General features: G+C 36.5%; 1 protein-coding gene across 9 annotated transcripts in view; it reads right to left on the bottom strand.

Annotated features, from left to right (window-relative positions):
- LOC123526506 (monocarboxylate transporter 13-like) overlaps nt 1–9,215 on the bottom strand; it is a 38,968-nt gene extending 29,753 nt beyond the window's left edge. For 2 of the 9 annotated variants that reach the window (XR_008366601.1, XM_053520622.1), the window contains exon 1: nt 226–993. Coding sequence is in view for 2 of the 9 variants with exons in the window: in XM_053520610.1 (XP_053376585.1) it covers nt 226–260 (35 nt within the window). In the remaining 7 variants the exon portion in view is untranslated. The other 7 variants (XM_053520629.1, XM_053520610.1, XR_008366600.1 and 4 more) reach the window with 7 other exon arrangements.
- Between the last annotated feature and the right edge of the window lie 14,655 nt (nt 9,216–23,870).

The raw sequence follows: 23,870 nt of genomic DNA, 5'->3' as shown, positions 1-23,870 counted from the left end.
CAAATCTGGTGCATACAGTACGGCAATAAGTTACATAACTGTCAACGCCTATAAGAATACAAAATGCGGGCCATGTGACATTTTATTTCTCATTTACTACAACTCTTTCGTAGCAAACCTAGCTAAAATCTTAACAAATCGTAGCATATATATATTGTTGCAACATAAAAATTACATTTATGACAAAAATCCCATATATAACATGTAAGTAATAAACAAGTTTACCTGTTCTCGATAATTCCGTTGTCAAATGGTCCCATGTTAAGTGTGCTGATCGTGGCCAGGTAGATAGATAGATTTATTTCTGCATACAATGTAAAATTTCATGGCACCATATAAAACATACAAACAAAAATGAACAAAATGTATGTTAAATACAATCATGTCATCAACATTATATAGCAAAGGATGACACAAAAAAGAGATAGAAGAATCCCTTATTTCCATTGTGGTCCTTGGCATATAATAGGGTATGACATAGGAAGACATATCACAGGCAAATAAGAAAGACTAAAACTTATAACAAAAATATTGAAAAACTGGGTAATATCAAGCAATCATTGCAAAAAAATGACAACTAGAGGATTTATATTAAGTCTCTTAAAGCTTAATATAACAATAAATTGGTAATAAAAATGTATCTACAAATGAGGTTGCAAGTTAATCACCTAATCTCATAAAAGTACATAAAAAATGCCATGACTAAACCAAAATTGACTAGAATGAAATTTAAGACTAGCAGAACGCGCAATGCTCCGCTAGCCAAAGCAGGAAATAAACCTATCAAATAGTATACAATAGTAATACTGAAACTTAGAAATGATACTTCTACATTAAAAACTTAAAAAAACAAAACAACTTTACATTACATTGAACATGTGCTCCCTTAGTTTTAGTTTGAAACTCGACAAAGATGTGCAGTCCCTCAAACACTGAGGCAAACTGTTCCACAAGATACAGCCAATGTAACTGGGTCAACACTTCACCTTGCCATTGATTGGTCATCCAATTATACTTACAACACAACATCGTAGTACAGTTTCCAAATATGGTCATCAATCTCAGTCAATGAAATAATCAGTCACGGCCGACCATGGTTCGTGGTTGTTAGTTCTTGAGCATGCGTTAAACACTGGTGGGAGGGTCAGCTGTTGGATTAAAGCCCTGCTCCGCAGCTATTCAAATTCTATTGTGTGTATGCAACCCATGATTACAATAGGTAACAATTAACGGCCACACTTTAGCACGCAAAACCACAGATATTTTATATAGAATTTTATATAAAATAGATTCTATTTTGACAGGTGTCACTGTTCATAGTCAGGATTTTCATGTTTTTTTCAGTGACAATTTAAGGTTAAAAGGTAGGACTGGAGCAGGTCTTTAATTCGAAATCTAATTTACACCAACGTAACACAGGGGGTCGAACGGGTTCGGATAAGTTGACGTTTTAAGCGAGAGCTAAAGGTTAGTTTACTCAAAATGGCGGATATAAGCACGTAAACAAGATACAAGGTCAGTATTTTTTTAAGAAATTATATTATTTGAACATTATTGCGGTTATTTAAACTGTGCACCCAGTAGACAAATGTTTCAGGTGTGCAATGCCGTTTCTACATGGAAGAACTATTTCGTATGTAAAAAGTTATTGAGTGTAAATTTACAACTTTCGCTTTCTCGCTAAGGAAATGTTTATCGAAAAACCCATCGATTTAGATCTCTATTTTCGTCAGGTAATCTTAGCTACTTATATTTTACATCATTTAATACTTAATTGGAAGCGTGTGACCTTTATTAGTCATAGATGCATTACGCAGCCGCATCGCCAAAAAAACAAAATTGGTGTACGAATGCAGAAACGTTTGTTAAACTTAATGTACGCTCATAATGGTTAGTTTTATATTAATTGTGTATATGTATTTGGTACTACCGGGATTATTCTTCGTATTGAGAATATATATATTTGTGGAGATTCATGTATAATACCTTGTTGACCTTGACATCGGGTATAATGGGTCAGGCCCCTGCACATACTTTGTTTGCATACTGAGCTATGTTAATATTAAGTTACAGTAAAATATAAGCAATAGGTACAAAGAAAAACAAAAGGTTTCCGAAAAACTTTAAACAAGAAAGCTCACGCCCACGCCGGAAGGAGTAAAATAGCACCCCTTTTTCTGAATAGTGGAGTTATAAATGGAGAAAAAAGCAGTTACTATAATGAATTTACTGTAACTCATTTTTGCACGGCGCATAAGTTAATGAGTAAATTTTCAATAATTAAATCATATGTAATACAAGTATACGAATGAATACTAGAAACTTAAAAAAGAAACATTTACTCAATCTACTCAGTAATCATTTATGAAAACGGTGATATAAGTAAAATTAATACATTTCACCAAACGTTCATCAAATCAATGGCTTTCTTCCACTATAACATTCATCAATTAATGTATTAACTTCACATGTTGAAAATCCCCATCAAATATATTTAAGAAATGATTAATAGCAAAACAGTGTTCGCACATTATTTTTACCCGATGGATGCTTATACCCGTAATAATTTCACAAGGGCGGAGCCAGATTTTAAATATTTTTAACTGCGTCAACGTAATATTGTTGTGAGTATTTAAGCATCGCTGGTCATAATAAGACTTTATCATATGTTTGACGTCGCAGGAGTATAAAAAAAATCATTACATAACAAACGCTCATAGAACATGAAATGCCCACCCCGCCTTGATGCATTCAATTAACTGCACGAGGAACAAAAATTATTTGGTCACTGTTTGATGGATATTTGACAAACTGACAAACTTACCAGTCATAAGTGACTTTCGTAACAAATTTAATCTTAAACCAAAGCATTCTCTAGTTATTTTGCAAAAAAAAATACTATTCTGGTTCAATGTGACCTCGACATGTGACATACTGACCTAAAAATCAGCAGGTGCCATCAGCCGGTAAAGTTCAACGTATCTATTAAATTTCGTCATCCTAGACCCAAGCGTTCTCAAGTTATCGTCCGGAGACGGTTTAACTATTCCGGGTTACTATGAACTTGACCTTTCACCTAATGACCTAAAAATTAATAGGACTCATTTGCTGGTCATGTTCAACCTCCCTATTAAATGTCCTGATCCTAGACCCAAGCGTTTAAAATTATCATCCGAAAATTGTTTAACTGTTCCGGGTTACTGTGTTCTTGACCGTTGACCTATTGTTCTGAAAAATAATACGTATCATCTGCTGGTCAACATACCTATCAACTATCATGGTCGTAGGCCCAAACGTTCTCGAGTTATCATCGGGAAACCGTTTAACTGTTCTAGGTCAATGTGACCTTGACCTTTGACCTACTAACTTCAAAATGATTATGGGTCATTTCCTGGTCATGACCAACCTACCTATTAACTTTCATGATCTATGCCCAAGCGTTCTTGAGTTATCGTGCAGAAACCGTTTAACTGTTACGGGCCACTTTTTACTTTTTTCACTTTTGTGACCTTGATCTTTGACCTACTAAAAGAGTCATCTGTTGGTCATGACCAATCTTCTTATCAACTTTCATGATCCTATGCTCAAGCGTTCTTAAGGAATCATCCAGAAACCGATTTGTGTACATACGGACCGACATACTGACCGACCTAGCCTTCTTCGAGGCTAGGTGGGGGGACATAAAATTGATAATATACTTATGTAATAAACTTTTCACGTCGACGTCATTTAAAGTATATAAAACGTAATGGTCAAATTAACTTGTTTTAAATACCAAAGAAAGAAAACTTTCGGCAGGAAAAACTAGCATGTGATAAAAAGAATATTACATTTGTGAATTTCCGCATTGCATTTTTAAAACTTGTTGAATAAAACTGATAAAATGCTCCACAGAATCTCGCATTTGATTCAACTCGGTTAAAAAAATCAATATGAAAATACACTCTATATAACTAAATGCAATGCAGAAATATATATTAAGTTTAGCTTTTTCTTGAGAAGTGCGGGAGCTAGATATAAAATTCAGTTTTTTATATAAATTCTCCTTCAGTATTTAAAACGTTAATTGATATTACCAGATATGTGTTGAAATGGAAATTATTTGCTAGTTATTCCTACAGATTATTCACAATTTATCTGTCTTAACAAACGATATTTTACGTGTACAATTACGTAATGTATCCAAAAAACGTACTTACACTTTGTGAATGCGTTTTCTTGATATAATCCACACGTATATGTCATTTTTTTTTGTAATTCTCTTGCCATATAGCTTGTTTGCAACATATCTTGACTAAAGTATAATCTCTATGCGTCATTTAACGGTAATATTTCATGATTTCAGATGGCGTGTCCACGTGTTGTTTGTAAACACAACAACTTTGGCATTCAATAAATTTTTAACACGCTTTATCGCGCGTTGTTATAACCTGTAACATTCTCTCCAATGTAGTAGTCACACGATGCACGGACGACTTTATTATTTGAATTAGCACGCTTGACAAAAATATGTAAAATGAGCACTTACCTACTTCCACCTTTCTGTATCGGCTATTTTAAGTCAACTAGCCTTTAGCTCTCGCTTAAAACCTCAACTTGCCCAAACACGTTCGACCCCCCGTAACAATAGACCTATTTCCGTGCGACCAGATGTACCAAGCTCCCATTTCTTTACGTTTGTACTCTTTGTAAGAATTCCGATTAGCGGTAAACATTTAACACGTCCTAGTAGAAATCGTGCGAGAAGCTTGGCTCATTTATCTTATGAGCAATATATCTGTAAAGTAAGACATCGGAATAAGTATGTACATTGCCGAACACTGAAGAAGTTTAGTTGGTGCAGCGTTAATCTGGTCGGACAATATCAGAAAAGAATTACATTAGTATTATTAAGTTTATTATTCATATTATCATGTTATGAGCGAAGCTACTGTATATGTATTGTGCTTTATCTTTTATGTGTCAGATTTGCATACATTATACGCTCTGTGCATTTGATATTATAAAATTCGGCCAAACTTCGGTGCTATCCGTATGTTTTACGGAAATAAATTTTGGTTAAGTGTCTAAATATCATTGTTAGTATTGTAAGTGAGACCCGTACCAGTCGTTCGTGTCGGTGGCTCGGTGGTTACAACATATGGCTAGTGTGCGGGAAATCGCTGGTTCGAGTCCATAAGCGAGAACATTTTTTATTTTCATTTTAGTTGTCTAATGTAATATACTGAAATAAACCGTGAATAAAAGTAATAAAAAGAATAGAAATTTAAAAATAGTGATAAAAAATAATCGTAAAATACAATGGAAGAAATATTGGATAAAAATGTATATGTACCAAGTGTTTGTAAAAAAAGCCCAGACACTACACGGTTTCGATCTTAAGACCTCGAGGTTTCAAGCTATTGACAGTGACCACTGAGCTATCGTGACTTTCGTACCTCCGTATACACGCTTTAAATTTAAACCATTTTAATTGCAGGTTACTTTCCGTATACTGTACGGAATGTACCGAAAATCAACCGAAGATTAAAATATTCTGTGCACCGACCATGTAATCAATATGCATTTTGACAGGTCAATAAAATAGTAGAATATATAGGAGAAACTGTTTTAAGAAACCAGACGTTGATCCACCCTCATTTATATAGATAGTTAATCTTTGATTGAACTTTATCTATGGCTGTATATATGATTGTATATTGTTATAGACCAGAAACTGTAACGTTTAGAGTCTCGTAAAACATTCTTCTTCTTCTGCTTCTTCTGTGTCATTTAACGGTATCATTTCATGATTTCAGACGGCATGTTCACGTGTTGTTTACAATCACAACGACTTATGCATTCAAACACTTTTTTAACTAGCTTCATCGCGCGTTGTTAAAACTTGTAACATACTCACCAATGTAGTCTTCACACGTTGTGCGGACGATTTTATTCTTTAAATTAGCAGACTTGAGATAAAATAGGTAAAATGTGTACTTACCTACTTTCACTTTCGCCTATTTCCGCCATTTTGTCTTAACTAACCTTTTGCTCTCGCTTAAAAATTCAACGCACCCAAACACGTTCGACCCCCTGGACACGTAATGACAATTGGTCGTTCGTATCAACTGCAATCCGGAGAATGTCGAAATCGCATTCGAAGAAAATGTTACCGTACGGAATCTGCCAAATGTCATTACTTTAAACGTAAAGTAAAGTCAAACAGCCGCGCTGTAAACATGTACTCATATTTACTCATATTGGCACCTATAGTAAAACCTAGCGCAATTCGACCACAAACATTGCTAGTAACTTGGTGTTACATTGTGAAACATATGAGGAAGGGTAAAACAGATTCGAATAAGTAAGCATTTAAAGAAATAAAACTACATCTGACAGTTTTCTGAAGTAACTGAGAAAAGTGCTTAGAACTGTTGGAAAATGAATATTGGGAGCACATCTTGCGCTGTATGTCGTCACGGACACTAATTTTTTGAAAATGGTTTCTTATCCAAAATTACCAAATCCGCATATTTGATCCGAGATCATACGATACTGATCCAGTTTCTCAATTGAACAATTGTAAGTGGTGTTGCCTGGTGTCGGGAAGAGAAGATGGGTTGCTTAAGGTTATGATATGAGGCGGTATTTGTTGGAAAAGTATGGACACTCTTGCCAAAGTAAATGGAGAGAAAAATACGAAAAGCTAGAAGGCAATTTTTAATTGCACGACAATTTCCTAATAATTATCGGATTAATCTAATCGGAGAGAGATGAAAATCGGACCGATTAATCGATTCCGCTTCAGCCGTTCAATTCTTATCACTAATATTTAACAATTAAGATATTAACTTCACATGTAGAAAATCCTCATCAAATGTATGTCTTTACACTATTTTACATGATGAGCGGTTATACGCTGGGTGTAATAATTTCATGTGGGCGCAGCCCAATTGAAAGTATTTCGAACTATGTATATACGCCCGAGTGTATATTTCTTGATGTATACAATATGGCGCTAAATATCACGTCGACATGACGTCAACATAAAAATGTTGTGATTATTTAGCATTGCTAATCATATCAGAATTGTAATTTGAGTAATGCAGAAATGGTATTTTGTTTCAAAAACTTCCGCTTTTTATTAGGAGTGCACACTTAACTTGTGTTTTGCTATATAGGTTTAAGAGTGTCAACTTTTTTAAACCTAATTCATAACAACGTAAATTGCATAAACATTATGTAGTAAGTTTCCATATTTTCAAATCTAGTATACCTTTAAAGGTAGAAATAAAATTTCCAAAATCAACTGTCCTTTTTGGAAAAAGATTAACCTAAATACAAATGACAAAGAAAATGAAGGCCTTAATATTAAATACAAATTGACACCTTTAAATTTACAAACAATGTCTTATCATGTAGTAATCATATAGATTTCTAAATTGAAATTCTAAAAGGCACGACACAAAAAAGAAACACAAAACACACACACACACATTTAAGTTTTAAAAGCCCGCCGAGTGTGCAGACTTGAAATATGATTGCAGTCTGATTAATATATATATATATATATATATATATATATATATATATATGCAACAGTTTGGCGGGTTGATAACCTAACCAGTCTTTCTGGATTTAGTTCTACCTGCTCTCTGCACGTAACTGTCAACACGGGAGCTAAATATAAAATTTAGTTGTTTATTGTTGTTTTATTTTATATTAAATTCGACATCAGAAACGATATTACCAGATATGTGTTGAAATATAAATGAATTGCTTGTTATTCGTATAGCTTTATTCCCACTTGATCGGCCTAAACAAACCATATTTTATGCGTACAGTTATGTTTAGAACCAATAAAGTTAATACTTATACTGTGTGAATGCGTTTTCTGGATATAATTCGCGAGTGAGTGTCACCTTTTTATAATTCATTTTGTCCTAGACTTTGTTTGCATTTGTCTTCATTTTAACATGGCTCGATTTGATTTACAGTTAAAGAAAGAAGGAAATCAAGCTCTGTACATTTAACAAATAATCAAGGCCTTCGAGTTGTTTATCTTCTGATTTACCACGGTTCAGAATTCAGATGCGTAGGAATTGAACCACGAGGGCGTTAGCCCGAGTGGTTAAATACCGAAGCATCTGAACGATGAACCGTGGTAGATTAGACGATAAATAACAAGAAGGCCTTGATTGTTTTCATTCTGACATGCTCATTGATATTTTTTAATAGATATTATACTGGACTTCGTTTACGCGCGGAGTAATGTATCGAACGTTATGCGGCAATATGACGTCATAATTGACGTCATAATGCTCTTTTACCAGTCCGCGCGTCAACAGTTGTTTATATTGCAGAATATATAGAGCTTGATGTTCTTCTTTGCTTAATTGGAAATCAAATCGAGTCATGTTAGAATGTGCGATAAACAACGGTTGACACGTGCACTGGTAAGAGAACATTATGACGTCAATTATGACGTCACATTGCCGCATGACGTCGATATATTATTCCTCGAAAACAATCAAGGTCATCGTGTGATTTATCGTCTAATTTACCACTGTTCATCGTTCAGATGTTTCTGTATTTAACCACTCGGTCGTACGCATCTGAACCCTGAACCATGGTAAATTACACAATAAACCACTTGAAGGCCTTGATTTTTTGTTAAATAAATCATAATCTAATGTCATTTAACGGTATTATTTCATGATTTTAGATGGCGTGTACGCGAGTTGTTTACAAACATAACAACTTATGCATTCAATAACTTTTCTCGCATTGTTAAAACTTGTAACATACTCACCAATGTAGTGGTCACATGATGTGCGAACATCTTATTCTTTAAATCAGCAAACTTGAGATAAATTAGGTAAAATGTGTATTTACTTACTTTCACTTTCGCTGATATCCGCCATTTAAGGTTAAATAACCTTTCTTTAACGAGCCCAAATACGTTCGATCCCTGCTCTGGTATGCATCTTTTGTATTTTCAATAAATTATTTCTATATTTTGACAGACACATACATTATCGATATTGCAATCGTATTGACAACAGATATAAAATTGCAAAAAGAATTTATATCTTAACTATTACGTCGATAGCACATGTTTACAATACCGATTACCAACTATTTTTTCCATTACAAATTCTTCACTGAAAGTCCGAACTTTCACTATCTTTTTTTAATAAATATTAACCACATAACTCGTAAATTCTTACAATTAAATTGTAGAGTTATTTAGAATTTCTTACCTTAAATCAACAAAACGCGTATCTATAAATGCACCGTAAGTTATAAATAACCACCAGATTATATTACACTTTAGGTTGATATAGTCATTAATACATATGCGTTTCATAAGCGGTGTAATGTTATTCAAAGGCAGACGTGTGTACAATTTAAGGTAGTTCTGCACGTTTGGATACAAAAAATCTTCTACAATGTAGAATTTATTTAAACCTTGATTTTTCATCACATCTGAATATACTTTAAAAGAAAATAAGCAAATAAAAAGATAGGGTCGTTTGCTCGATTTTTGGCCAGACTCATCAAAATATTTTGGACTCAAATAAGTTTTCATAATGGAAGAATACTGGAAAATTACAACTTGATAACGTTTCCGTACACTGACACTGTCAGTCGTAATAAACATATTGCCAATAATATTCCGCGTGCTTGATTTTAAGATAATTTCCCAGTAAAATGAATATATGTCTCAATAAGTGACCTCTACTTGAAAAGGAAGATACACCAAGGGACATAATTCTGTCAAGAACACATATTAGAGTCATTGGGATTGTTACTAGACATACAGATGATGATGGTAAAGATATATTTTGAGTTTCAAGTCATTATCTTGTATAGTACCAAAGTTATGTCCAGAAAACGAAGTTTGTCAAAACATATACGTATGAAAGGAGCAAAATTTGGTGAAAAATACAAATCAGAGTTATTGGGATTGTTACCACATATGTAGATGATGATGATAAAGATACATTTTAAGTTTCAAGTCTTTATCTTATATTGTACTAAAGTTATATCCAGAGAGCGAAAATTGCCAAAAAACTTAAAGAATGAAAGGGGCATAATTCTATCAAGTATACATTTACAGTTATTGGGATTGTAACCGCACATGCAGATGTCGATTATGAAGAAATATTTTTAATTTCAAGTCATTATCTTTTAAAGTACCAAAGTTTAGTCTATTTACGAAGCTTTCGAAAACAATTAACATGAAACTATTTCCAAGTATAACAACTTTGTGACCTTGGCCTTGGGTGGAATGGGCTCAGCCCCTGCATATACTTTGTTTGTATGCTGGACAATGTTTATATGAACATACAGTAGGATATAAGCAATAGTAACTATGATATGACAGAAAAACAAATGTTGCCGAAAAAGTTTAACATTAAAAATAATAGAAGTATAACATCGAGGCGACCTTGACCTTATGTGTAATGGGCAAAGCCCCTGCCCATATTTTGCTTGTATGCTGGACAATGTTTATATGAAGTTACAGTAAGATATAAGCAATAGTAACAAAGATATGACAGAAAAACAAATGTTGCCAAAAACTTTAACCTTAAAAATCATTTAAGTATAAGCAGTCATGAAGGCCGTCTCACTGGCTGAATACTCGGCAGAAGAAAACTCCTAAGTCGTCTTTCTCACAGATGCACTGTCTGTCATGGAAGCTCTGATCAACAATAAAGCTCCGCAGCTAGCCAGGAGAATGCAGAGCTTGAGTATAACCTGCAAAGTAGCACTTCAGTGGATTCCATCCCATTGTGGACTTGCAGGCAATGAAGAGGCAGACAAACTTGCTAAGCAAGGAGCTCAGTCAGAACAACCAACAAAACCTGTGAGTTACAAGGAGAAAGTCACCGCCATCAAGGCACTAATGAGACCAATGATAGAGGAAAATGCTTTTCATCTCCTTGGTCGGTCTGAACAAGTGATGCTGGTCAGGCTTCGCTCAGGGCACAACAAGCTCAATGCTCACATGTTCAAAAAATAAGACGGGCATCATCGCAAGCCTGTCAATGTGGTGAGGAAGATCAGACTTCAGAGCATATACGTCAGAGATGTAAAAGGCATGACCAGGAACGAGCTGCGACTTGGCTGATAGATAACTCAATCCACCAGAAACTGTATGGAGGCACTGAGGATCTGCGGCAAACCACAAGTTTCATCGAGGCTACTGGTCTGACAGTGTAGTATAGTCGCGAACGAGAAGAAGAAGAAGATTCAAGTATAACACCTTGGTATCCTTGACCTTAGGTATAATGAGCCCAGCCCCTGCACATACTTTGTGTGTATGCTAGACAATGTTTATGTGAACTTACAGTAAGATATATTCAAAAGTAACAAAGGTATGAAAGAAAAACAAAGGTTGCCGAAAAACTTTAACATTAGAAATAATATAAGTATAACACCTTGGTCACCTTGAACTTGGGTATAATGGGTCCAGGCCCTGCACATACTTTGTATGTATGCTGGACAATAATTATGTAGAGTTACAGTAAGATATAAGCAATAGTAACAAAGATATGAAAGAAAAACAAAGGTTGCCGAAAAACCTTAACATTAGAAATAATATAACACCTTGGTCACCTTGAACTTGGGTATAATGGGTCCAGCCCCTGTACATACTTTGTATGTATGCTGGACAATGATTATATAGAGTTACAGTAAGATATAAGCAATAGTAACAAAGATATGACAGAAAAACAAATGTTGCCAAAAACTTTGACCTTAAAAATCATTTAAGTATAAGCACTCATGAAGGCCGTCTCACTGGTTGAAGACTCGGTAGAAGAAAGCTCCTCAGTCGTCTTTCTCACAGATGCACTCTCTGTCATGGAAGCTCTGATCACCAATAAAGCTCCGCAGCTAGCCAGGAGAATGCAAAGCCTGAGTATAACCTGCAAAGTAGCACTTCAGTGGATTCCATTCCATTGTGGACTTGCAGGCAATGAAGAGGCAGACAAACTTGCTAAGCAAGGAGCTCAGTCAGAACAACCCAAAAAACCTGTGAGTTACAAGAAAAAAGTCACCACCATCAAGGCACTAACGAGACCAATGATGGGGGAAGATGCTTTTCATCTCCTTGATCGGTCTGAGCAAGTGATGCTGGTCAGGCTTCGCTCAGGTCACAACAAGCTCAATGCTCACATGTTCAAAAAATACAGACTGGCATCATCACCAGCCTATCCATATGGTGAGGAAGATCAGACTTCAGAGCATATACGTCAGAGATGTAAAAGGCATGACCAGGAGCGAGATGCGACTTGGCCGATAGATAACTCAATCCACCGGAAACTGTATGGAGGCACTGAGGATCTGCGGCAAACCACAAGTTTCATCGAGGCTGCTGGTCTGACAGTGTAGTGTAGTCGCGAACGAGAAGAAGAAGAAGACCTTGGTATCCTTGACCTTAGGTATAATGAGTCCAGCCCCTGCACATACTTTGTTTGTATACTGGAATGTTTATGTGAACTTACAGTAAGATATACTTAATAGTAACAAAGATATGAAAGAAAAACAAAGGTTGCCGAAACACTTTAACCTTAAAAATAACCTCAGTATAACACATTGTTCACCTTGAACTTGGGTGTAATGGGTCCAGCCCCTGCATAAACTTTGTATGTATGCTGGACAATGATTATATGAAGTCACAGTAAAATATAAGCAATAATAACAAAGATATGATAGACAAAATCTTTAACCCTAAATATAATCTTAGTATAACACCTTGGTGACCTTGACCTCATACATAATGAGCCCATCCCATGAACAGACTTAGTTTGTATAATGGACAATGTTTATGTGAAGTAGGATATAAGCAATAGTAACAAAAATATAATTCTCTGAATAGTGGAGCTAAAACAAATAACGCTGTCGTTGTAATTACCTTCCCCGATCATTTTTGATCTCCTTTATCAGCAATACCATCAAGTTGCCAAACGAGAAAAGTATGTCGTCTGTGATCACGATGGCAAGACTATAGTTAAACCATATCTCCCATCTACATGTCTGTCTGAAAGGTAGCACTTCAACCCTCTCACGATAAAAATAAAGCAAGAGCGCAGCAATGCGGAGCAATCTTTGATAGTTGACTGGGACCAGCTAACGATGTTGCTAGTAAGCACTGGTTATAGTTTAATATTTGTCACGGCTAAAATAGCCGGACACGAAGTAAGTCATATGATCTTTGACCGCTAAGTGTGACCTTGCCCTTGAACTGAGTGATCCGAAGCATGCACTCTGTACGTCGTCTCGATGTGGCGAACATTTGTGTAAAGCTTCTTTGATATCATTCCAGGGGTTGAAGTGTCACAGAGTGGTCACGAAATTGCTAATGGACGTTCGGACAGACGGACACTGGCGTCATAACATGCGAGGAAGCTACTATTACCGTTTTTTCACATCTGGTATGACGCGACTGGGGACAAACCCACGACCTCCGACACTCATAGCGAGCACACTACCACTAGGCTACCAGGCCGGCGCATGACCTTTGAAAACTATTACAAGCGTTGTCCGGATAGCAGACAACAAAGAAATTGTAAATTTTCAAAAGGCCAGAACTCCATGGGCATGTTAAATGTATGTAAGATGCGGAGTGATCTGGACAAGTCTTTCGTTATTGAGATAAAACTTCAAGCTTTCAAAGAATTTAAGATAAAAACCTCGAATTTTTAAAGATAGAACATATTAAACAATTTATAAATATGAATTCTGTGAAATTTTTTTCAGTTCGCAAATAATGTCAACTCTTGCCTCCGTTAAAGGATTTTTTTTACTTAAAGCTCTTGTACTATCAAGACTTTAAGACGATAAGGATACTTTTATTGTGTGTGCACTAGCTTATATATTTAAAAACGTTTAACAATTTGATAAAGTGAAATATCTCTCTGTATTTTATAGCGAATATCAAATGACATAATCACATTGATCTGTAGTACCAATGACTTTTCATTAGTGTTACACAACTACTTATTTTGTAGAAAGATAATCTTAATACATCGATGTCCTTACAATATGCACAAGTTCAATTCATAGAGATTCGTTTGTTTTGGGTTTAACGCCGTTTTTCAACAGCATTTCAGTTATGTAACGGCAGGCAGTTAACTTAACCGACGTTCAGTACGTAATAGATACCGACCGAAGTGGAGGTATGCGAAGCCGCGAGGTATTTACACTTTGCACGGGCTCAGGTTAGTATGGCGATGCATACCGACACTGAGGCTCGGATATCTGATTTACCGCATGATCGTATACAGTACATATGTATAATATAGAACAGCAGTCGATGGTTATGACATGCATAAGTAAAAAAAGCTTTGGACATTATCATTCACACTAATCAGGTTGATAAATTACTATGCATGCTTAATCTTTACCGAAGTGCTTGCTGCTAACTATTATTTCGTATTTTCCTGACAACATACAATTCGTTAATAATGCAAATCTACACGAACATGTGAACGCAAAGCAATCTCTGTTTCTTACTCAACAGCCAGTCCGCCTTCTTAATTCAGTATGCTGACCACAAGACTTTGAAAAATATGTCACAAGTTCGTTACACCATGCGTGACTTGTGTTCTCCTTAATTATTTATCATAAAACAGGTGTGCTTGGAATTGTTCGTTCTAGTATCTATCATGTGGAGAAAATGTCAGTTGCATACGGAGAACAATTCAATACTGGAGCAGAATCCATAATAATGTGTTACGGGGTAACTGACTGCCGTTCCATGAAACTTAAAAGCCCGCCCGCTTAGCTCAATAGGGAGAGAGCAGACGTACAGATCGCGGGCAGGTCGTGAGTTCATGCGTATGTTCTCTGTGACGATTGATAAAAGACATTGTATCTGATTTTTTTTTTCCTCCACCCGTCATTCATGTGAGGAAGTTGGCAGTAACAAAACTGAAAAACTTTTGAATAACGGCGCTAAACCCAAAACAAACAAAGCATAACCGTTACAGATGAAAAAAAAGATATTGTGTTTAAAGTGTAACAAATCTGCTAAACAATCACCTTTCCTGTAAGTTATCGTTTGCTTAAGAAATAAGGCTGGGAGTATCTTCAAAGCAGAATTATGTTGCTCAGTAGATTTTTTAAAAACAAAATCTCTCAATATTCAGCATTAGGGGACATGCCTTCAGAAATTTTGACCAAAGTATTTAAAACACATGTCAAAATCTAGCAAATTTGCCGACAATACCAAAATATATAGTATGATATAAATAAAAAAAAATATGTTTACATAAAATGTGTACCGCGTTTCCATCGTAATAGAGACTTTGACTTCGCTTTTAGCTCCACTAGGAGAGGGGGAGGTGGGGTGGGGGGGGGGGGATGGCTATTCTACCCGCCCCGGCGTCGGTGTCGGCGTGACCTTTCTTGGTTAAAGTTTTTCGGCAACCTTTGTTTTTCACATAACTATGTAACTTCACATAAACTTTGTCCAGTACACAGACAAAGTAAGTGTAGTGGCTGAGCCCATTATACCCAAAGTCAAGGTCACCAAGGTGTAATATTTAGGTTATTTTTAAGGTTAAAGTTTTTGGCAACCTTTTTTTTTTGTCATAGCTTTGTTACTATTGCTTATATCGTACTGTAACTTTACATAAACATTGCCCAGCATACAAACAAAGTATGGACAGGGACAAGGTCACCAAGGCGTTATACTTAGGTTATTTTTAAGGTTAAAGTTTTTCAGCAACCTTTGTTTCTCTGTCATATCTTTGTTACTATCGCGTATATCTTACTGTAAATTCACATAAACATTGTTCAGCATACAAAGTATGTGCAGGGGCTGGGCCAATTATACCAAAGGTCAATGTCACAAAGTTGTTTTACTTGGAATTATTCTCATGTTACTTTTTTTCGAAAGCTTCGTTTATACACATATCTATGTTACTTAAAAATATTTCTTTATAATCATCATTTGCATGTGTGGTTACAAACCCGATAACTCTAATTGTATTTTGACAGAATTATGCCCCTTTTGTACTTAAAGATTTTTTTTTTGCAATCTTTGCTTTCTGGATATAACTTTAACGCAATATAAGATTCGGACTTGAAACTTAAAATGTATCTTTATCATCATCATCTGAATCTGTGACAACAATCCCATTAACTTTGATTTGTATTTTTGACCAACTTATGCCCCTTTCATACTTATTTTTTTTAACAAACTTCGTTTTCTGGACATTTCTCTGTTACTATATACGATAATGACTTGAAACTCAAAATATATCTTTACCATCATCATCTGCATGTGTGGTAACAATCCCAATAGTTCTGATTTGTGTACTTGTCAGAATTATGCCCCTTGGTGTATCTTCCTTTTAAAGTAGAGGTCTCTTATTGAGACATATATTCATTTTACTGTCAAATTGCCGAATAGTGGAGCGCGCAGTCTTACGGACAGCTCTTGTTTCGCTTAACTTCACTTCATAATTTAGCTATATTTTATCATTTAAATTTACAAGCAGTAATAACTAGTACAGACATTATGTACTCTCTACAGTTTTCTCAAGAAAACAGAGATTAACTTAATTTCTGTTCGATTGCTTTTTGTTTTGTTGTTGTTGTTGTTTTCCTTAGTTTTTAGTCATTTTCCACATTATTTAAACAACAAAACGGAGGTCAGTTAACCTAAACAGTTTTCAGTGATTCCACACTAGTCACAAATTTACAACGGCCGAGTAGATAAGTTCGCTGGCTTTGTATCTCTTGCTAATAACCTCTGTGGGTTCGAAACCTTGCGAAAAGTTAATAATTGTTTCTTCTCAGAAGCCGTCCAGACGGCCTATAAAATATCGGTGGTTCTACCCAGGTGCCCGCTCAAGATGAGCTTATGTCCGGAGGTTATATGACCTATTAATGTGCGGGTAAAATAAAGTGCCTTACACATTCATGTACTCGAATGTGGAGAACGATTACACACTGTCATCTTTTAAATCGAGCCTGGGATCGAAGCTGCAATCTCTGGATGCAAACCACTGTCTTTTACACTAAGCAGGTGTGTTTACATGATAAAACGAAAATTTTAAACAAATGTTGCACATGATGCTAAATTTACTCGTCAGACTGTCTCTGTTCATATTCTTTTCTGAAGTGTTATATTAAACAGGAAAATCATCCGCGTAGTTTTCTACATAATTAATTTGAAAATAAAACAGTCGCTTGCAAAGCACGAGCGCAGGTTTTGTATTCCAATACTAATCTTGTAGTCAGGTTAGTATTTGGTTACCCACCTGCGCTCGTGCGCTTTCAGGTTAATACGCTCAATACTAACCCGATCAAAACAAAGGAACCATGCGGTAAAAACCTGTTCTCCGCAAGTAAGTGTCAACTTCCCCACATGAATCAGAGATTGAAGACGAATGATTTCAGACACAATATCGTTTATCAAATCGTCCCGGAGAACATACACCTCGCCCAGGGCCTGAACTCATGACCAGCGATCCGTAGATCTGCTCTCGCTCTCCGTATTGAGCTAAGCGGACGGGCTCAAGTCAATGAGATACATTTCTGTGTATGTCTGCCATATCCCTAAAATGTAGAAGAGATCCTGACATGGATTTCGAGACGATCAAGGCGGCAATAATGTACCCTCCCCCACCTCAACTAACTATAATAAAATACAAAGAAATCAGACCCTCATCATCTACTGTGTGCGGCCTAAATTTCAATATGTATACAAACTTTCAATGGCATTTTCAATGTGTCCTCTAATTCACTAGACTCTCTAAATTCAGCAGACTCTCTATAAACATTTTGCCCTATGCTAAAAGTTGCAAATATTATGTACATACATGGGCGTAGAAGCGTGTTTGACTTTTGGGGGCGGGGGCCAAACATTTTCGACCGGCGGTTTGTGGGGCGGGGGGGGGGGGTTAGCGGCAAGGTATCCTCTGTGCATTATTCGTGACAAAGACTCAAGGCCTTGTGCAGGGATTAATTGGGCCATAGGCCCCTCAAACCTTTATGTTTTAGCAATCATTGAGTTATTCTGATGATACACATACGACTAGGCACTGAACTGTCTTAATCAGTCATATTATGTATTGTTCTAATTAAGTGTGCCATTTTTTTACATTCTTCTGTTGAAGCCCTGGACATACAATCAATTAGCACTGATTTGTCTAATTGTGGTATAAAGTTGTGGAAATATCATTTCCTTTGAATGGACAGTGAAAAACAAAAAATACATAACGTTTACATGCGTAAACAGGCTTAATAGTTAGGCCTACATTGATTTTGCAGACGCTCAAACCCGAACTGTAGTGATTGCGCTCAATGATATATTATTTTTATAAAATGTAAACAATTCTTGGTGTGGCGCGTACAAATTTCAGTACTCGCACTACGGAAAGAGACATTTTTAGTCAGAATACAAGGGAAGGCCGAATGCAAATCAGAAATCAGGTTGAAAAGAATTATATGATGCTAAGTAAAGGTTATATTAGACTGCAATTTATATTTCTTTTCCAAAATATTCGGGGGGCCAAACTATACTTTGCCCCCCCCCCCCCCCTCTCCTAGCTTTGGGGGGGGGGGTGTGTGTGCCTAGCCCCCGCTGCCCCCCCCCCCCCTTGCTCCTACGCCTATGACATATTATTCACCCTTATGCATTTTGCAAAAAATAATTATATAAATGCTTGGTATCTCCAGGGATAGCAAATACTGCGAGTCGGAGACCATTGTATGGATGGATGGGTGGGTCGGTGGTCTAGTGTAACACGCATGACTGTCAATCTAGAGGTCCGGGATTCGAAACCCGGTCCAACAGTGGAAATTTCAGAGATGCTCTTGAGTGTCCTCCATCTTACTAAGAGGCCTGTACTGGTTCTTCCTAGTAAAGACAGCTTTGCGTGTATCGACACGTTAAAGAACCAGACTGTCCGTTCCAAAGAGCTAGGCTAAGCTTGAACGCATTGTTTTGCATTTTCGTTTTATATAACAGCTTTAAGTACTTTGTCCCTGTAAAACTTCCAAGTGACTGACTAAACTTACTGGAGGTGTAAGAATTTGTATAACAGTACCCCTTGAGTTACAGAAATCAGAATAAAAAACCTTTTTGACATTTTTAGTAGATCTAGTTTTGTTTTGCAATTATTGGCCTATGGCCACCACTGTCTGTTCTAAACGCGACGCGGTGGCACATTAAAGTATACCCAGGTATCATCTCCTTTTTGGGGTTGTGACATATGCGATCATCTAAATTTGAACATTCTTTCATCGTTTCTTTAGCACATTTGACTCTATTGACATTTTGCTCATCGGTTAAAATGTAAGGCACACACTTTATTAAGCCCTAGTGCTTGGTGAGAATCGTATGAGCTCTCAACGTTAACATGCCAAGAAAAGACGCTATCTCGGACACCATGTATACCTGGCGTATCCATCAATCATAAGTCTAACAGCAACAATTTAAATTGAACGTAAAACAATACATAACATACAGTGCTGCAATAAATATGCATCTTTAAACATGCCCGTTACGGAAGAGATAACGTGTTCGTAAATTCCAGTGCGACATTCAAATTTCATACATGAAAGTTTGGCCAAAGAGACATGACAGATCTGGCTCAGATTCAAGAAATGTATATTTGTCTGACTATTTTCTCCATTGAAAAGTGATTCAGAACTTAAAAATTTTCCTCACAATATAGTTACGGAGGTGAGATAGTTAGTCTGACTGCATTGATGTTGTCCTTGTTTAGTTACTGCGCCCAATATGACTCCTTCTGGTTTCAGTAATGTCCTCGTCATTATGTAATACTTAAAACTTATATATATATATGAATGAAAATGGTTGAAAAGATGTTAAACCCGAACACACAAAAAGCGTCATATTTAAAAATGCTTCAAAAAGGCACACACTCTTGGGTCCTAGATGGGCATCTAACGTAGGTTCAGAGTCAGCACACTTTCAATTCACTATGAGTATATATAGCATGTGCTAACTTGCTACGTGTAATAAAGGACGAGTCGCCGGGTTAGCTGCTGATGATTCCATTTCTTTTTTGGCAATGGCAAATTTCGAGTTCATGGCGATGGCATGTTTAAACAAGATATATTAGCGTTTATTAGACCCCTTTGACTTAATTTGCAAGGTAAAGGTTGTGACCTATCACGTGCGCTAAATGAAGCCAATAACTTTATTAGCATTTCGAAAGTCCTTGATCTAATCGTTTGAAGAGTATTTGATAGATCTGTTAAAATAGCTTATTAAATAAATATATTGTCACAAGGCCACAAATTGTCGGTAGACAACAGTTCAGAGCAAATTCCAGCGAAAATACAACAATGACTGATCCCTTTCCGATGAAAAATGTCTCCTTTCTAGATCAGCGATACCGCATTATACGCTTTGATTTCCAAATTATCTGGAAGACGTATTACAATGTACCTATCTCCTACGAGGGAATAATGACTATCAAGCAAAAAAAAAACAAAAAAAAAAAACGTTGAAAACAAAATCAAAAGTGTCATTTTCACATGACTCAGCAATGGAAAGTCAATTTGAGACAGATGTCTCTCAAAGAAGGGTTTGAGCTATGCGACAAACATGAATGTCATATTCCAGCTGATTCTGCGTTTGCCTTTTGAGCCCTGCGTTTGTGACGAAGCTAATTAGCTCTTAGACGACTAAAAACTTGGACAAGAATGACTGACAAACGGCCTTAATGTTCGTTCCAAAAATATGTATACATAATAATACTTCATAAATCACATTGCTTCTAAGTTTTTAGTGTCTTTGATATAACATTGAGATAACTAGAAAACGCAGGAAATCGCACATATACCGGATCCGGATGAGTATGCCCACGTACCCTCCTACACTGCATTGGTCAAATATTTGTCTAGTTACGGTACTCTAGTATTTCAGTAACCGGTAATGTTATCGTGCCTGTCTCCAGTTATTTGCCACAGTAACAGGGTTCTGATCTATGGATTTAGTTACTACTTATACTGAGGTGTATGATAAATGAATTCTTGCATAACAGACGGGGATTTCCGGTATTTTTACCGGTGCTGGAAAAATTCATCTTACACCCCGGGGTGTAAGATGACTCTCGTGTTTTAAATTACGTATTACGAACTACATATATGTAGAAGATTTATGTTGTTATTTATATTTTATTTTGAAAAACGGAATAAAAATCCAGCACCTTGACAGTTCCTCTGTGGTCCTGATAGTATATTTCTCGATTCAAAACACGTTATTTTATCAAAAACTCATAACGTTACACTGCAACTGATAAAACAAAACCGGAACTAAACATTGTTATTTGTCTTTGAAACGTCATGACGTCTTTCCTGTTTACGGACGTTGATTTCCCGCGCTTTGTTTAAATACGCTGCTATAAGAAATAGTTCTTAAAAGAAAGCCGTTCGACTGATTTTATTTTTATTATTATATTTTGATATCGGTATGCAAGAAAAAGATTCTGTCACTGGTTATAGGTGCAGATGGAAATATCCGGCTCTCGGGTAACTGTTTAGGCGGTAACTCGGTAGGAACCTCGTTACCGCCTGAACAGTTACCCTCGAGGCCGGAAATTTCCATCTGCACCTATAACCAGTGAAAGAATCTTATTAGTCCCCTACTGGTTGAAAACCAGTTTTGGGGACTATAGGAATGCTCTTTTCCGTCATTCCGTCATTCCGTCTTTCCGTCATTCCGTCATTCCGTCATTCTGTCATTCCGTCATTCCGTCCGTCCGCAATTTCGTGTCCGGTCCATAACTCTGTCATCCATGAAGGGATTTTAATATTACTTGGCACAAATGTTCCCCATGATGAGACGACGTGTCATGCGCAAAACCCAGACCCCTAGCTCAAAGGTCAAGGTCACAATAGGAGGTCAAAGGTCAACAGGGCTTTTTTCCTGTCCGGTCCACAACTCTCCCATCCTTGAAGGGATTTTAGTATTACTTGGCACAAATGTTCCCCATGATGAGATGATGTGTCGTGCGCAAATCCCGGACCCCTAGCTCAAAGGTCAAGGTCACAATTGGAGGTCAAAGGTCAACAGGGCTTTTTTCCTGTCCGGCCCATAACTCTCCCATCCATGAAGAGATTTTAGTATTACTTGGCACAAATGTTCCCAATGAGGAGACGATGTGTCATGCGCAAAACCTGGACCCCTAGCTTAAAGGTCAAGGTCACAATTGGAGGTCAAAGGTCAACAAGGCTTTTTTCCTGTCCGGTCCATAACTCTCCCATCTATGAAGGGATTTTAATATTACTTGGCACAAATGTACCTCATAATAAGACAATGTGTCATGCACAACTTTCAGACCCCTAGCTCAAAGGTCAAGGTCACACTTAGCAGTCAAATATTAACATAGCATGAACAGGGTCTGTTTCGTGTCCGGTCCATAACTCTGACATTCATTAAGGGATTTTAATATTACTTAGCACAAGTGTTCCCCATGATGAGACGACGTGTCATGCGCAAATCCCGGACCCCTAGCTCAAAGGTCAAGGTCACAATTGGGGGTCAAAGGTCAACAGAGTTTTTTTCCTGTCCCGTCCATAACTCTGCCATCCATGAAGGGATTTTAATATTACTTGGCACAAATGTTTCCCATGATGAGACGACGTGTCATGCGCAACACCCAGTACCCTAGCTTAAAGGTCAAGGTCACACTTTGAGATCAAAGGTCAAGAGGATTTTTTTCCTGTCCGGTCTATAACTTTGTCATGCAAAGCAGGATTTAGATATCAGTTGGCACAAATATTCCCCTGGATGAGACAACATGTCATGCGCAAGAACCAGGTCCCTAGGTCTAAGGTCAAGGTCATATTTAGAGGTCAAAGGTCAAATTAAAGAATGACTTTGTACGGAACATTTCTTCTTCATGCATGGAGGGATTTTGATGTAACTTGGACCAAATGTTCACCACCATGAGGCACCCTTGTTTTTAGAATTACGTCCCTTTGTTGTTACTATAAATAGATTTTATTGTAACTTTTTTATTACTGGCGGTAGAGAAAAATCGAGACCACTTTTCTGTGGTACAGCATGCATGTTACATCCAATTTTTAGGTGTATTTTGACCTATCTCTACCTGGTAAAGAGTTTCTTGTGGACTTATATTATTATTTTTTTTTTTTATCTTTTTTTATTTTTTTTTTTTTTTAAAGATTAATTTCCCTTTGTTGTTACTATAAATAACTTACATGATAACATTTTTATAATCAGCCAAAAAAATTCAATATGAAAACAACTGTGGGTTTTTATATATGCACATTTTAATCCAAGTGTGTTGTTATAATGTTATAACATATTGTATATGTAGTACAATATTGTTTATACATCTTTGACAGATATCAGTTCATTATGTTATACTGCAGTAGAAAAAATTAGGTGCCTTCCAGTAGGGGACTTTGTATTGCATAGCAATACTTCATTCACTTGTTATATTTTGACATCCTTTCATACAACAACTTGACGTCAAAATGATATGAGCGGTTAAGCCAGGAATCATAATTAATCACAGATGCATAAGAACATAAATTGGATGTTCTTGTGTTAATTAATAACTACTTGAAACTAGTCTGTAAGCTTTTTAATTTGTGTATTTTGGAATATAACGGAATCTAACATACGGCAAACATGTTTTAATGGCATGTTCAATGTACAGTCATGACCTTACATGTTAACCGCGCAAATTTTCTTTTCATTTGCTTCAGTGATTTAAAACCAACTCTGCACATTTTACCTGCATAACGTCACGAGACAGTAAATAGCTAAACAATGTTTTAATACATTTAAAACAAAGAGGTTTTACTCGTGCAGAATAAGTTTCTCATGGGCGTAACCTGAGTGAATAATTCTACGCGAC

This window comes from Mercenaria mercenaria, chromosome 1 (assembly GCF_021730395.1).
Source record: "Mercenaria mercenaria strain notata chromosome 1, MADL_Memer_1, whole genome shotgun sequence".
NCBI classification, from domain to species: domain Eukaryota; kingdom Metazoa; phylum Mollusca; class Bivalvia; order Venerida; family Veneridae; genus Mercenaria; species Mercenaria mercenaria.
Note: the sequence above shows the minus strand (reverse complement) of the source record. Positions and strands in the feature narration are given on the sequence as shown.